The sequence below is a fragment of the Capra hircus genome, chromosome 8, assembly GCF_001704415.2.
Source record: "Capra hircus breed San Clemente chromosome 8, ASM170441v1, whole genome shotgun sequence".
Classification (NCBI taxonomy): domain Eukaryota; kingdom Metazoa; phylum Chordata; class Mammalia; order Artiodactyla; family Bovidae; genus Capra; species Capra hircus.
Genome location: NC_030815.1, coordinates 83,943,678 through 83,960,950, shown reverse-complemented (window position 1 = coordinate 83,960,950; position 17,273 = coordinate 83,943,678). Strand labels below are relative to the sequence as shown.

Sequence of the window (17,273 nt, the reverse complement as noted above, 5' to 3'; positions counted from 1 at the left end):
AAAAGGAAGAAAGAATTCAACCTTGAAGCCTGAGAAAAGGAGACCTCAAACATAGTAAGTTAAAAAAAATAATAAAAAGGCAGAGAAATACTATACAAATGAAGAAACAAACTAGAAACACAGAAGAGGAATAAATGAAGAGGAAATAGACAAACTACCTGAAAAAGAATTCAGAATAATGATAGTAAAGATGAGCAAAAACCTTGAAAACAAAATGGAGAAAATGCAAGAGTCAATTAACAAAGACCTAGAAGAATTAAAGAATAAACATACAAACAACACAAGTATTGAAATGAAAAATACTCTAGAAGGAATCAGTAGCAGAATATCTGAAGCAGAAGAATGAATCAGTGAGCTGGAAGATAAAATGGTGGAAATAACTTCTGAAGAGCAGAATAAAGTAAAAAGAATGAAAAGAACTGAGGATAATCTCACAGACCTCTGGGACAAAATCAAATGCACCAACATTCACATTATAGGGGTCCCAGAAGAAGAAAAGAAAAAGAAAGGCTATGAGAAAATTTTTGAAGAGATTATAGTTGAAAATTTCCCCAACATGGAAAAGGAAAGTCAATCAAGTCCAAGAGGCCCAAAGAGTCCCATTCAGGATAAACCGAAGGAGAAACATGCCAAGACACATACTAATCAAACTAACAAAGACTAAACACAAAGAAAGAATATTAAAAGCAGCAAGGGACAAGCGACAAGTAATATACAAGGGAAACCCCATAGTCTCCAGTTCTCTGAAGCTCTTAATTTTGTTTTTCTTTGAGCCAAGCAGCATGTGTGTGTGGTACCTCTGATACCTGGAGTCCATGATACCTGATACCTCTTTCTACCATTGTGGGGTTGGGGGGGGGGTTCATTTGTGTGTTTTTTTTTTTTTTTTTTCTGGTTTTCTCTCATGGCATCATCTTTTTGTGCCTGGGTAGTTTTGCTTGTGTGTCAGAAACTGTATTTGTATAATTAGTTTAGAGATAATGAGGCCTAGTATGTTAGCTTCTAGAGAGAATTTTAGGTTTGCTTCTGTCAGGGACCTGGGAAGCATTAGCAAGCTGGGGCCATCTTAATCCAGCTTTGGTGACTATTCTCTTTGAAGCAGAGTTGCAGTTCCTGATAAGGCCTGTTGACTTCTGGCTCACCCTGTCTAAAGCTGCAACATTTGGATACTAACCCAGAGCAGGGATTCATCATGGTTCCTGTCCCCATAGCCCTGAAGGTTAAAGTGTCTCTTGGCTGGCCTTCCAGAATTGTCATCCACTCCCTAGGCAGGAAAGGTCTTTGTCCTCCCCCTGGTTAAGCAGTTCTCCCCGGTCTTGTGACCTCTGCCTTCAAGCAGGTGTTTTTGATATTTTGTTTAGCTTTTTCTACTTCAGCAGTTGGGTTGGCCCTGATTATACTCCAGCACTGCTTGAAGTGAAAGTCTAGCCCTTTCATATATATATAAAACACAATTTTGTGATGAAAGCAAAGATTTTCAGTTATAATTTGCATTTCCTTGATCAGTGGTACATATGAACATCTTATATATGTATTGGCTATTTTTTATTTTGTCAGTTTCTTTGGTCCATATCTTTTTTGATTAGTTTTCTTTTTACATATTGATCTAGCATTTTATGTATTAAAAAATTTTATTGAAGTCTTGTTGATTTATATAGTGTTAATTTCTGCTATACAGCAAAGTGATTCAGTTATAAATGTACATAGGTTCTTTTTCATATTTTTTTCCATTATGGCTTTTTAAGGATATTGAATATAGTTCTCTGTGATATACATTGTTGTTTATCCATTCTTTAATAATAGTTTGCATCTGCTAATCCCAAACTGTCAATCCATCCTTCCCCTAACCCCCACTCCTTTAGCAACAGCAGTCTATTCAGTATATCTGTGAATCTGTTTCTGTTTTATAGATAAATTTGTGTCATAGTTTAGACTCCATGTGTTAAGTAATAAACTATATGGTATTTGTCTCTTTCTGATTTACTTGACTCAGTATGATAATCTCTAGTTGCATCCATGTTGTTGCAAATGGAATTATTTCATTCATTCTTTTTTTATGACCGAGTAGTGTTCCACTGTATATATGTACCACATCTTTATCCATTCATCTGTCAATGGACTTTCAGGTTGTTTCCATGTCTGAGGTACAGTGAATAGTTCAGTTCATTTCAGTCGCTCAGTTGTGTCCGACTCTTTGCGACCCCATCAATCGCAGCATGCCAGGCCTCCCTGTCCATCACCATCTCCCAGAGTTCACTCAGACTCACGTCCATTGTGTCCGTGATACCATCCAGCAATCTCATCCTCAGTTGTCCCCCTCTCCTCCTGCCCCCAATCCCTCCCAGCATCAGAGTCTTTTCCAATGAGTCAACTCTTCGCATGAGGTGGCCAAAGTACTGGAGCTTCAGCTTTAGCATCATTCCTTCCAAAGAAATCCCAGGGTTGATCTTCAGAATGAACTGGTTGGATCTCCTTGCAGTCCAAGGGACTCTCAAGAGTCTTCTCCAACACCACAGTTCAAAAGCATCAATTCTTCGGCGCTCAGCCTTCGTCACAGTCCAACTCTCACACCCATACATGACCACAGGAAAAACCATAGCCTTGACTAGATGGACCTTAGTCGCACTTAATATATTTTATATGTGTTTACTTGGCTGTGTAGGGTCTTAGTTGCAGCACAGAGGTCTTCATCATGGTTCATGGGCTCTCTACTTGTTATACGCAGGCTCCAGAGAGCACAGGTTCAGTAGCTGACCCTCAGCAAGTGGGCTTTTAGTTCCCCGACCAGGGATCAAACCTGCATTGGACGGTGGATTCTTAACTACTGAACCACCAGGGAGATCTTGCATATATTCTTGATGTTGATTATTATATGCTGCAGATGTTTTCTCCTATTCTTCAACAACTCTTTTATATTTGGATTATAACTGTATCAAATAAAAGCTTTTTATTTTTAGGTATTCAGATGTCTTTGTCTTTCATGGCTTTTATGTTTTAAGTCTTGCAGAGTAGGATGCAGTATTTTATATTCTGTTTTTAATATTTATCTCTGTAATTTTAGACTGGATTTGTGTGTGTGTATATATTGTGAAATACTTGATTTCTTAGCTAAATGAATAGTAGGAGAAGAGCTTCTTTTTCCTCCTACTGTTAAGATTTTTGCAGGCCAAACTTGGGGCCACACTTCTGTAACTCGCACTTGGGGTTCTCCCCTCTTTCCCACACATTCCTGCCTTGTGGAATGAAGCCTGAGTGTTGTCTCAGGGCAGTCCTCTTGATGTGTTTCATTGAAGGAAATGACTGAAAGGGAGACAAGAAGTTACAATCTGCCATCACACAGATGTTGAAGCTAGTGATAATGTGTAGGGCCCACATTTTTGTAACTATTTTATTCCTGTAAAAGTGAGAGCTGTTCAGTCTAAAAAATTCAAATGAGACTTCTCTGGTGGTGCAGTGGGTAAGAATCCTCCTGCCAGTGCAGAGAGCATGGGTTCGATCCTTGGTCCAAGAAGATTCCACCTGCCATGGAGCAACTAAACCCATGATCTGGTGCCTGAGACTTGCAACTGCTGAGCCTACGTGCCAGTTACTAAAGCCTGCACACTCCAGGACTCACAAGCCACAACTAATGAGCCCCTGTGCTGTAACTACTGAAGTCTGTGCATTACAACTAGAGAGTAGCCTCCACTGTTTGCACCTAGAGAAAGCCCACGTGCAGCAACAAAGACCCAGGGTGATACTCAGTGCTGTCAGTGTGGCTACTGCTTTTTCTTACAAGGCGGACTGTGATTTCTTGCTGAAGTCCAAGGTCTCCAGAATCAGGGTCCATACATTGCCTACAGTGAGAGGTCAGAGGGCGGGACTGGCCTCTAATGAGCTCTTTGGGCCTGGGTCTTCCTAACCCACCCCTGATCTGGGACCAGTTCCCGGACCTCTCCAGTTGGGAAAGGTATGTGTGGGGGTGCTGTGGAACTGACTTCTCCTTCCCTGCAGGTTCAGCAGTACCGGGTTGCCATGACGGCGAAGGACTGCTCCATCATGATTGCACTCTCTCCCTGTCTGCAGGATGCAAGGTGAGGCACCTTCTGCTGTGTCACGTGTCCTTGGTCTAGTAAGGTTTTGTGGCGTGGCAAGAGAGTTGGTGTCCTTATATTTAGAGAGGCCCTTGAAGGATCGTGTCTATGAACAAAGGCCAGTTTCCAAGGCCTACTTAATACAATGGGGATTATTAACTCTTGCTCTTTAGAAGTTTGTAACAAGTCAAAAAGACATTTTTGAGAGTAATTTTAAAACCTTGTTCTATTAAATTCAAGATTACTACTGTTTTCTAAGAAAATATCTCAAGGACTTTAGAAGCAGTTTAGATGCTGTGGTGCAGATACCTTTCTGTCAAAGAAAATCCCAAGTTTCCATCATGGCTCAGAGGCCCAAGAAGCTGTAGGTTACTCTAGGCCTTATTTTCCTTCCTTTTTCCAGGTCCTGATGTGCCAGCCTTTATAGTCATTTCAAAACCTTTAAAACAACATTTCATTGTTCTGTTTCCTCTTTGCAGCATCTCTCCCAGGACATCATTATCCAATCCTATCTCTGCCTAGGAATTCAGGATGAACCTGAAAATCTTCTCTCATTGATTAGATGGCATCTTTAGCATTAATCTTCAGGGTGCCAAACCCCACACATGGTTTTGTGGAATGTTCCATAATCTTCTGATGTGTGTTCCTGGGTCAAGATGACCTTGTAACTGGCTGCCAGCCACTCGGTTTTCTGATGCTTTTGAACTAAACATTCCTAAGAGTCCTGCTTCTTGGCAGGCATAGGATTGTCCACTTTCTGATAGGAAACACGGAGGGACATTTATAGGGCATAACTGAAATATTTTTAAAAAGAGTTGTTTAGTTGAAATCTCTCATTATCCCCTAAGAAAATGCTCCCAGTGCTTAGCAGCAGGAATCCATTTGGATTAAGCTAGTGTTGTTAGGTGAGAGAAAAGCACACAAATGTTACTATCTATCACCCTTCCTGAAGGAAGGATGTAGTCAGGATACAGATGTGTGATGGGGTGGGGGCCAGGAGTCCTGACACCCTTGACCACAGCTGCTCAACAGAAATTGACATGTTGGGAGAGGAGTGAGGACGTGTGTCCAGAAACTTCTGAACCATGTGGGCACCTGTGTCATCCACAGTGTAGAGAAGCATTTTAAGTATCAGAAGACTCAGAGGCTGACCAGTAGGCTCCTCAGGAGTGGCCTGCAACATGCTCTCACCAGACTCTGTGTGATGGATTCCTTTTTTGATCCATGTCATCTTGTTGGGTGTTGGTTCTGATATGATGTGTGGTTTCCTATGAAATGTGCAGCCCTGGTGAGGGCCAGAGATGTTCACTGTCCTAGCCCAGCTGCATGAAGCTTGGGTGTCAGGCCCTGAGAGTGAGACTCAGAAGCAAGACCTTAATTTGTATACATGTTCTCTGCTGTTCAAGAGGGAGTAGCTAAGACCCCAGCAACTGAGCCAGGGATTCATTTTTCCTATAAACAGTATTTCTGAGCAGGAACTGAATGAGAGTCTAGGCCTTAATTAGGTTATTAGATAGGAATGTTTTTATCTGCCTTCCCTCTCCCAGGCAGGACCTTTAGAAATTGGTATTTTGTCTTTAATAATGTCTAAATCTAGAATAGTATGCATAGAGAAACCAGAACTCCTTAATACTTCTCTCTTGGGCTAAACTGAGCTCATGTAATGTATTTAACCAGTCATTTGGATGCATACTGAGAGCACTTTGAGAGCTAAGTGGTATATACAGAAATGTTAGTACAAACTTCAGAACTAGCCTGAAAGTGTTTTGGTTGTTGCTGTTTTTCTAAGTCACGTCCGACTCTTGGTGACCCTATGGACTGTAGCACGCCAGGCTTCCCGGTCCTTCACTATCTTCTGGAATTTGCTCAAATTCATGTCCATTGAGTCGGTGATGCTATCCAGCCATCTCACCCTGTCGTCCCCTTCTCCTTCTGCCCTCAATCTTTTCCAGCATCAGGGTTTTTCCCCCAGTGAGTCAGCTCTTCGCATCAAGTGTTTTTAAGTACAAGTAATTGTTTATGTTTTGTTATAAGCATACAGCTATTCCAATATTTAGAAAAACCACAAAGCAAAACCCTAAGAAACAAAATAGAAAACACTACAGACACAATGTGAGAATAAAACACAAAACCATTTGAGAACAAAACATGAAACCAGATCTCTCTTTCCTAATGTGAAAAAGCAGAGGAGCAAGAGTTTCTCACCAGACATGGGAAAAGATACGTAAAGAGAAGTCTGTTCTTAACATTTTATGCATTTGGCTGTTGTATGGCTAGATCTACTTTCTTTTTCTTAGGTTTTGTAATACTTGGCTCATGATAAGTAACATTTTTAGCATTTGTTTATACTACTGGGATATGGGGAATATCAATTGCATAGTCTACTTAATTGCTTTTCCATCTTTCTGCACTTTAACTCTTTCTTATCTGGTGTGCTGGTAGGTGTCACAGTAGGTGCCTCTCTTGCAGAAGCTTCAAGCATGAGGCATACAGCTGACACAGATAGAGATGGAATGCATGTAGATGCACAGAATGGGTGCTCTTTGTGAGTTGCACTGAGAGGATTTGGGAGGTTTGTGTATTCTGAAATTGCTCTTTTGCTTCCAGCTCCGATCAAAGGCCTGTTGTCCCTTCATCAAGATCTAGGTTTGCCTTCTCTGTGTCTGTGCTGGACCTTGACCTCAAGCCCTACGAGAGCATTCCTCATCAGTATAAACTGGATGGCAAGATAGTCAACTACTATTTAAAGACCGTACATGCCAAAGATGCCACCGTGATGTCGACAAGGTTCAAGGAAAGCGAAGATTGCACGTTAGTTCTCCATAAGGTCTAACCTTTTTCTTGTAGTGGCTTTGAAACTTGAACACAGAATGTGAAGGTTGAATGATAGAGCTATTTTCTGTTGTGTTGGGTGACTTCTGGCTGTGAATGTTTTTGCTTTTCAACCCCTGTTCAGGTGGGACTGCCTCTGGGAGACATGGCATACCCTTAGAGACAGCTTCCAGGACAAGGAATGTTGGACGTTGAGCCCAGCAGTGTGCTGTCTCCCTGGAGGCCCCTGGGCAGTTCTCCCTTCCCACCCACGGTTCACATCTAATCTCTAAAAAGCCTTATAAGACTCAAGGTTTGGATCTCCTACCACCAGAATCCTAACATAGAAAACTTGAATTGTCACATACACCTTACAGTTTGGACTTTGAAGAAAACACAGATACTACTGGAACGTTCCCAGCTGAGTTACCTGGTCACTCTTCCAACACAAGCCGTGTGTCAGCGCAGCTTTAGTAGTTCCCTGCTGTGGATAGCGCTAAGTTGCTGATGTGGGCGTCAGTTCTGAGCAGCGGACTCACAGTCCATGTGGAGGTGCCGTACCCACTGCTCTGCTCAGGGTCAGCAGGGAGCGTGGGACTCAGGGCAGGGGTAGACACCACTCATGCGAGCACTGACTTTCTATTTTGTGTTGAATGATTTTATCTTTAACTTTAGGGGAAACAAGGTATTCTTTCCCACCTGAAATTGCTGCTGTGGAAGCTGAAAGCAGAGCTGTAACTCTGAGCTGCTATGCCCAGGGTGGGTGTCATGGGGTGCCTGTGCATCTGCCGGTTCTGTGTTCTGACATTTTTGGATGTTTGGGAAACCTCAGCTACTTCTGCCAGGGCCAGCATCCTGATTTGGGTTTCACTAAGATGTGTGGTGGTGGTGGCCTTGAGTAATTCTGGACCGCCTCCCCATCGGGGCTGCCCAAGGCCCTGCTTCTGCATGATGAGCGACTCCTGGCTGGCACCAAGAGGGTTCTTGTTGGGGTCACCAAAAGTGTGCCCAGCTGCTATGAAAACTGTTGGGAAACTTGGCTTCAGTTTTTTATTCTCTGGTAGGTTGTATAGATTATTTATATCATCATTTTGAGGGACTAATGAAGGCTTATTGTAATATAATAGTGAAACCATGAGATTGTATGAAAATACTACACAAAAAATAAGAATATTTTGCTGATTATAATTTTTGTGGGGAATTTTGTGATAAATTGAGAATTATGCTTATTTGAATCAAGCCAGCTCTTCTAGAATTTATTCTTCAGTCCTGTCCTATCATTTACTTCTTACTTCTTCACTCAGAGGTTCAAAAAGATACTCAAATAACACATGCCTCTCATTCATGTGGGATGCTGGGGTACAGGGCTTTGGAGATTCCACACATAGGGGTGTGCATGGAGCCCTGTTCTCATGGTCAAGCTGCAGGCTCCAGAGTGCATGGAAGTAGGTAGCTGCCAGAGTTATTTTGGCCTGAGGTTGTTCCTTGTTGCTGGCCTGGGGTGAGGATGGTCTTGCCCAGCACCAGGGTATGCAGGGGACCCTGAATCTCGTGTGTGGAGCTCTGAAGCCCCAGCCCCTCAAGGAGGTAGGCTGGGCAGCCTCCTGTTGCCTATTGTGACTGGAGTGAACGGTCTGAAAACAATCACCCTCTATTTGGGGGAAAAAAATTAAAGATCAGTATCTCCTGCTAGAGGGTCTTGACTCAACCCTTTGCACTTTTCACACTCCACCTCAGCCCCTTCCCTGAGGCTTTCATTTGATGGAAACAGTGTTTTCACCCATTCTACTTTAAACTGGCGACTCAGGTCAGTGCAGCACTTAGGACTCTGGGGGACTTTAACGAAAACACTGTTTCTTCTGTGCAGAGGGGCTGGGTGGCTAAGGCCCTGTGTGAAGGGACAATGCCATGTTTGCTGTCTTACTCATCTGTTAATGTTAACCACTCTACTTTTTTGTGAAAGACCATGAAGAGTGAATGTCAGAGGACTTGTTGCTGAGAGGTGCTGTGAAAGCCTCCAGTGCTGCTTCTAGAGCCAGGAGGTGAGGAGGGTGGTGTGGCTCCCCTGGGGTGTCTGAGGAATGTAAAAGAATGGGGCTGCACTGGTAAGCCCTCCAGGAGTCCCTCAGTGGTGGATGGTAGGAGGAGGGCCAACCTTTGAGATGGACTGGTGCCGCCTCTGCCCTTAGATTCATACCAAGGTAGGGGCACGGTGGCTCCCCATATCCCAGGATGGATAGCCACTTCTGTACTTTCTTGGATGTTGAGTTTACTTTTAAAAATACACTATATGTGTCACTTGTTTGGTATTTTGAATTTAAATAACTGTATTTATTTTTTCATGTCCCGACAACTGATATATAATGTGCCATAACTGCATAAACATGTTCTAAAGGTAAGGTTTCTAAGTGGAAAAGAGCAAATGTTTATATTCAATAAAATCATACACCTCCAGGTGCAGCATCTTACTCCTATGTGTAATTGTTCACTGTTTGGGAATTAGCTGCTTTCCTCTGTACAAAGTGATTTAATCAGGCTTTCTAGAGTGGCTTCAATGCCCAGCACGCCCAGTAGGGTTCGGAAGCTGAGAGGAGCAGTTTCTATGACTCTGTTCTTGTCCAGTTCCAGGGCTGTAAAGAAAACAAATCAGGTAAGACACTTCACCAAGACACTTCCCTCATTCTCAACTGGCTGCACTGAAGGGAAGCCAGGACGACTGAATCACCTTGACCCAAGCCCCTCCCCACGTTCCTGAGGCAGAGACATCAGGCTATAATCTGGGAGGGCCTTACGGGGCAACCCTACTTCCATGTGCTTTTTGAGTGATTATAGACAAAAAAATATTTTGAAAACCTATTTTAAAAGTGCATCAGTGAGTTTTACTTTTGATTCTTGCCATATAAAACTAGATGAAATAAGTAGGTGTCTGTGTTGAACACAGTGAGAAATCACCAGAACATCCCTACCTCGCAACGGCACTTCGGTGAGAAGATCCAGCTTTGGCAAAACCTTCCCTTCTTCATCTATTTGTATCCTCCAAACAATGACTAGTTCAAACCTGAAAGAGGTAAGATGCATTGCTGAGTGCTTTTAAAATCAGACTAAACTGTATGCAGCATTTGACTCTCTCTCTAGAGGAGAGGATGCCTACATGGGCAGGAACGCTGCTGTCTGCCTAATCACCCTTGGAGTTGCTGCCCTTCCCCAAGGCTGCGCTCAGACTCCCTTGATCTTAAAGACCCACAAGTGAAGAGGGAGTATGGCCAGTTAAACATGAGAAGATATTCAACATCATTAACATACAGGAAAATGACCATAGTGAGATACTGTTTTGTGCCCACTACATGTTAGTTGACCATACAAGTGAAGTACAGGATATCCAGCAACGACAACTTAAAAGATTACTGGTGGGAAATACGAATTGTTAAACTACTTTAAAAGGAATTTGGCAGTGATAGCTGAATCTGCCCTATGACCCAGGAATTTCATTTCTAAGTATATGCTCAAGAGAAGCCTGTGTACTTGTGTGCCCACGGACATAAACAGGAAATGTTAAAAATAGTGGAAGATAATGATAACCCAAAGGCCCAAGACTTGAAGAATGCAGAGATACATATATTCACCTCATGGAGTGTAAGCAGTGAAAATGAATAGCTACAGCTATAGGCACCACCATAGGTGGATTTCGGAAATAATGTTGAATAAAAAGTCATGTTCCAGAGGCTTACATAACTACACCATTTTAAGGCTTGGAACAAAACATCTTTAGGTGCAGGTCACAGAAGCACATCCTGCCCATGTGCACATAAAGGTACCCACAGTGGGCGGAAGGAGACCTGGACGACTTCTCCCCTCACTCAGTACTTGCAGACTCCCCACCTTTCTTGAAATAAGTTGAAAATAGAACTCCACCCCTCTGGCCTCCCCTGCATGGCTTCCCTTCCCTAAGGACTCCAGCAGTGAGACCGGCACCTGCTAGACTTTTCCTTATAGATCCCATTTGTGTTTTCCTTATAGATTTCCTTATAGATCCCCTGGTGCTCTCCTGCCATCGCTGCTATCTGTTATAACTCCAAAGACACATCTCAAGATGTCAGTTAGGTGGTTTACATTTGTTTTCTACTGTTTGTCATCGTTTTTAACAGGAAAGAACCGTCTGGGTTGGGGAGGGACTTGGTGGGGCCTGTGCACTCACCCGGGTTGACTGGGGTTCCTAATGCCCATGCAGCTGGAGGAGGCCCCCTCTGAGAGCTGCACAGCTTCTGGGTACTTTTCCTATGGGGAGAAGAAACAGAGAAATCTGTGGGGTGTGTCTTGCATTCTCTGAAAATCTTAATTATCAGGCGTGCCACTTTCTCATCTAGGCACCATGGCATCCTAGCCGTGACCACCCCCGCTCCTGGCTTCTGTGCTCATCAGCCCTGCCTGTTCTAGATCTCTGCTGCCACACAGCCTCCTGGATTCCACACTAACAACCACCCATGTTAACAAGTTACACGACTCCCTTCTGATTTTCCTGGCTTGTCTACCCAGGGCCCTGCAGCATTTGGCCAATATACTTTTTCTGTCTTGTCTCGTGACCTGGACAGCTTGAGGAGGCTGGTCACACATGCTGGCCAGCTGACTCATGAAGGTGATGCTGATCCTGATGACTGAAGTGAGTTGCTGTATGCCAAGTTTCTCATTGTAAAGCAAATGTTTTTCTTCAGAGCTTTAGCATTTGGCCCAAAAGCCTTTCAAACTGAGGTCTGTGGGCTTGCCACTCCAACAGTGGGTGCTTCCACCCTGTCTTCACACTTGCTGTTGAATGGCCCTGGCCTGCATACTGGTAACTGCATGCAGACGGCTCCTGCACAGCCAGCGTGGGGCCACCTGAGCTCTCCTAGTGACCTACGGATCTCCCCAGGCATGGTGTCTGGCTATTCTGGGTAATAGGTTTTCAGAAAGCATGCTCTGCTAGAGGTCAGCTTCATGATGAGATCATGTACCGTTTTAGAGTCGAAAGTATTCTCTCTTAAACGAAAATGAAGTAGAATTTCACAAATCTCTAGGGGTTGCCTCCCCCCTCCCCAGCCCTGTGTAATAGTTTTGGAACTGTCTGCTTCTTTCTGTTATTTGCAGTGGGCCCTGGGAACCTCCAGCATTAGACTTGACTTGTAGGTCATTAGAACAACAAAGCTTTGCAAGAATCCAAACAGAATGTTTACAACAGAGTAATGAGTGGCTCTGTCTTCAGTTCTTGGAAAACCTTTTGTTTGTTCTTATAAGAATAGATTGTGGGGTTGGGGTGATATGACAGAGACTTAAAGTAGGCTCCACAGTGAGATTTCAAGTTCCACAAGGGACAGCTTTTGAAAGACATATTTTCCTTCCCTCTTCTTACAGCTCTTGCTATTGAAATGGACACCTGGGCTGATGCTGAAATCAGATGTAAGCCCTGCCACGTCCCAAATCCAAACCTACACCCTGCCCTGAGGGCCACCCTAAGCCTCATGAAAGGACAGTGAGGTGCAGCTTCATCTGAGAAATGCTTGGTCTAGCAGCCAGTCAGACAGCCCCCGTCCCCCTGCAAGACAAGGGACAGGGCTGGGGCTGTGTGGGCAGAACCTATGAGCTTCAGAGGATGGGGCCTTCCTGAGGCCACAGGTACTTGATGGGCTGAACAAAATAAGCTCCCTCAAATGAGGTCTTGTGGGGACAAAGTTGTGTCACAACTTTTAAAGGACCAGCCCACATATCAGTGAGCTTGTTGCCAGCGTGTGAGGCCAGTGCTCTCAGACCCGTGTGTGAAAGATGCTGATGGAGCAAGAACACATCCAAACACCAAGCCATTCTGACCAAAGGCTGGGGTGGCCTGGTTTAAACTTACAGATGATTTCTAATTTCAGGGAAGCAGTTTTTATGAGAAAATGTATACCTAAATTTTTTAAATGGAAAGTGCTGGCTGGTTTTTAAACCTCAGGCTCTTCTAAATTAATAACAACTGTATGAGGAATGTAAAGGAGAACATGTGACTGGCAGTGTAACTTCCAGGCTGAGCTGAAAGCACGTGGCCTGGGCCAGTTCCAGCGTGAGGCCCAAGGGCTTGGTCTGCCTCCAAGCAGACCTCAGCCTCTCTAGGCCTTCTTCTCATGAGCAAAAGGAGGGTTTAGATTAGAAGCTTTCACTAAAAAAAATAAAATAAAATGTACTCCTTTTAGTTTTTAAAATAAAAACCAAAAGTAGAAATGCTGACATTAGGAAGAGATCGGGCATTTCTGGAGAGCTCTTAGGGACTTGTGTGGAAAGTTTTTATACAAGTTAGTAACATTGCCCCATTTATCCAGCTTCATTCACTTGCCTGGTGACCTCAAATATTCAAAGCTGACAGGAAGAAAGCAACTAAAGGTTGAAGAGGAGCCCAGAGACACAACATAAACAGCAAAGTCTAGATACCATTGCTGATAGTTAGAAATATAAAACGTGGGTCTCACTGACAGAGTGTACGCATACAAGTGGTCTGGAGGGAAAAGACAGAAAAGTTGGAAAAAGTGATACAACTAAATGCAAAGTGGGTCTGAGGTCACAGCCAAATAGTACATTTCAAAAGCAATTAAAAGTTCTACATATTACTGTATTTGACATTCAAAAAAGACAACAGAATCACCAAGAAAGGATTAAGATGATGTACTCAGATAAGGCAGCCATCTGGCCAATGTGTTTTAGAATATTTAACATGAAAAAATAGCTACACACACAAAAAAAAGGTTGACAGGAAAGTTATCAGCCTGACTTGGAAATCGCCTTGGACACTTCACATTCTGCCACTAGTAAAACTAAGGTCCAGGCCTGGAACCTAAAGGGAGCAAATGGGAGCCTTGTGCTTCACCGTGTTGTTGGGAAGGCTGGGAACAGGCTGTGTTGTGCTGATCCTGTGCGTACACTGGGCCTCTCAGTCTTTCACAGGAAGTTTGTCCTAAGTGGTGATTCAAAAATGGATGTTTAGAACTTTCCTGGTGGTCCAGTGATTAGACTCCATGAGTTCGATCCCTGGTCAAATTAAGATCCTGTATGATACCAGGCTCCTCTGTCCATGGAATTTTCCAGGCAAGAATACTGGAGTGGGTTGCCATTTCCTTCTCCAGGGGATCTTCCCGACCTAGGGATCGAACCCAGGAAGCCACATGATACACAGTGCAGCCAAAAAAAAGGGGTGGGGGTTGTGTGTGTATTTAGCTGCTTGCCATGTGCCTGGAGCCTGCAGTCAAGAACTCTCCTGGTGTTTATGATAGAAAAAATGGTAGCTTCGAGAAAGCTGGGAATTTGTTATTCGTCCCAGTTTTCTACCTGAGACCCATTTGGAATGGCTGCTGGTTCAAAGGGAAGAGAATTTTAAACAGAACTTTAGAGAAAACCAACCATGTATTACGGATCAGTCATTCTATCCCAGTTCACTCCCCCTGCCACTTGAATGAATGGGAAACCTTGAATCTTGAGTTTAAATGTATCCTTGAGTGTTCACAGATATCTAGAGCGAGTGGTGGTCATGATACCCCTCATCCCTGGATACTCAGTGGCATTTCCCCAAACAGGGCCATCTTCCTGCTTTACAAAAACATAACATTCCAACCAGAAATTTTCAGATGTTCCCAGCTCCCTCCTGTGACCATCACACCCTCCCCGCCCCAACTGCCCCAGGCAGTTTTGGCAGTTTGGAAAATGAGGCCTCTTGGGCCTCAGTCCAGGTCTGATGTCTCCCCATGATGCCACATTGGGAGGGCTCCAGAAATGCTGCTGTGCTTCTGGGGTGACCCAAAAGCCACCCTTTCCCCTCTGTTATTGGAATTTTCCAAGGGGACATCATGAGACCAGGCTACTGTCTGGCTCCTCAGTCAGACATCCACTCATCAGCCTGGGCCTGCTGGTGCCTCAAAGCTGAGTCAACCACACGAGGGGTGCCAAAGGGTGACTGTCTCCATCATTCCTTCCACACTGGCAAGTAGATTTTCACCAGAAAAACGAGCTTCACTTCTCCCTTATTTATTTTCTATCGCCATTGACTCACAAATCACTGATTTATTCAACGTATATCAGTGTTTCTTTAGGAAGCTGATGGTATTTAGAAACCAAGACCTAGGCTCATTGCTCCTGGGGCTTTGGTGGCTTACAGGCTCTCTCAGGGGGAAGAGGTTGGTAAGACAGGTTGGCATGACACATGTGTGAGGATGCACATAACATAGCCCCTTGGGAATCCTTCTGCACACACATACTAACCAACAAGCGATGACCTCAATACCTCTATCCACCTCCTAGAATTTTCTAGCCTTCTTCCTTCTGCAGCTATAAAATCACTCTGTTCCTAGGACGGAAGAGAGCTTACACAAATAATCCCTTTATACCTTCCCTGTTTAGAATGGAAAGGAGAAATTTAGGCAAGCAAAATCAGTCAAATATATAGCCAAGAAACATACACCCTGCAATAAATCTGAAGGCAAGTGTCCCCGTAAAAGCTCTACTCCATTAAGAGTGCTAGACAATAAACATCACTTCAGGTGGGGATACAAGTCCAAGAAGTAGTTCTTAAGATTTTTAAGATTGTTATTTTCATTCTAACTAATTGGGTAGCAACTGTACACTTTTATATGTAGTCTGTTCCCTTCTAGACTAATAATTAAAAAGCAAGGCAAGTTGGTTTCTTTTACAATAGTCAGAAATGATACTTAAGAAGCTGAACCCACACATACACATACATGTAATAATCAGAGCTAAAAACTCTAAATTTCACAACTTTCTCTTCATACAGTTTTTAATATGTAATTGTGCCAGCAAAATAATGAAATGAAGGCAGATGATGAAAGTAATATTCAGATATTCACTGGCAATTTTATTGTTACTAATAAAACTCTCACTATTTTATATATATCTCAAAGTAACGTGCAAAGCATTGAAATGATTATAATTTAAAGTTACTATGGTCTGGGCACTTCCCTAATGGTGCAGTGGCCGAGAGTTTGTGATCTCAGTGAAGGGGGCTTGGGTTCAATCCCTGGTCAGGGAACTAGATCCCATATGCTACAATTAAAGATTGCACATGCCACAGCTAAGAGCCAGCACCACCAAATAAAAAATACTTTTTTAAAAGTTAAAAAAAGAGAAGTTATTATGATCTAATTTGAATTTTTTCATAGATTCACAGACATTTTGAGCTTTTAAGATGTTTTCTCTTTCAAAAGACAAATTACACATCCACACTGCCACATACAATTTAACAGCTAAAGCCTTTGACTGTGTGGATCACAATAAACTGGAAAATTCTGAAAGAGATGGGAATACCAGACCAGCTGACCTGAGAAATCTGTATGCAGGTCAGGAAGCAACAGTTAGAACTGGACATGGAACAACAGATTGGTTCCAAACAGGAAACGGAGTATGTCAAGGCTGTATATTGTCACACTGCTTATTTAACATATGCAGAGTACATTATGAGAAACGCTGGGCTGGAAGAAGCACAAACTGGAGTCAAGATTGCCGGGAGAAATATCAATAACCTCAGATATGCAGATGACACCACCCTTATGGCAGAAAGTGAAGAGGAACTAAAGACTCTTGATGAGTATGAAAGAGGAGAGTGAAAAAGTTGGCTTAAAGCTCAACATTCAGAAAACTAAGATCATGGCATCTGGTCCCATCACTTCATGGGAAACAGATGGGGAAACAGTGTCAAACTTTATTTTTTGGGGCTCCAAAATCACTGCAGATGGTGACTGCAGCCATGAAATTAAAAGACGCTTATTCCTTGGAAGAAAGTTATGACCAACCTAGATAGCATATTGAAAAGCAGAGACATTACTTTGCCAACAAAGTTCCATGTAGTCAAGGCTATGGTTTTCCCAGTGGTCATGTATGGATGTGAGAGTTGGACTGTGAAGAAAGCTGAGCACCGAAGAATTGATGCTTTTGAACTGTAGTGTTGGAGAAGACTCTTCAGAGTCCCTTGGACTGCAAGGAGATCCAACCAGCCCATTCTAAGGAGATCAGCCCTGGGTGTTCTTTGAAAGGAACGATGGTAAAGCTGAAACTCCAATACTTTGGTCACCTCATGCAAAGAGTTGACTCATTGGAAAAGACTGATGCTGGGAGGGATTGGGGGCAGGAGGAAAAGGGGACGACAGAGGATGAGATGGCTGGATGGCATCACCGACTCGATGGACGTGAGTCTGAGTGAACTCCGGGAGTTGGTGATGGACAGGGAGGCCTGGCATGTTGCGATTCATGGGGTCGCAAAGAGTTGGGCACGACTGAGCGACTGAACTGAACTGAACTGAACGGTAACGGGCTCGTGATCTAGTGCAAGTAACTTGGTGTGCGTATATTTTTTGGCTGCACTGTGTGGCTTGCTAGGTCTCATTC

General features: G+C 43.4%; 2 protein-coding genes across 2 annotated transcripts in view; one reads left to right on the top strand and one right to left on the bottom strand.

Moving 5' to 3' along the window:
• Nucleotides 1-9,352, top strand: part of IPPK (inositol-pentakisphosphate 2-kinase) — a 60,355-nt gene extending 51,003 nt beyond the window's left edge. Inside the window, exons 12-13 of the mRNA XM_018052493.1 lie at nt 3,994-4,073; nt 6,681-9,352. Coding sequence (XP_017907982.1) covers nt 3,994-4,073; nt 6,681-6,906 — 306 coding nt within the window. The 3' untranslated portion in view covers nt 6,907-9,352. The remainder of the gene's footprint in view (nt 1-3,993; nt 4,074-6,680) is intronic.
• The window catches only part of CENPP (centromere protein P), a 235,608-nt gene continuing 227,692 nt past the window's right edge, over nt 9,358-17,273 (bottom strand). Inside the window, 3 exon segments of the mRNA XM_005684168.3 lie at nt 9,358-9,514; nt 9,851-9,942; nt 11,080-11,159. Of these exon segments, the coding sequence (XP_005684225.2) occupies nt 9,384-9,514; nt 9,851-9,942; nt 11,080-11,159 (303 nt within the window). The 3' untranslated portion in view covers nt 9,358-9,383.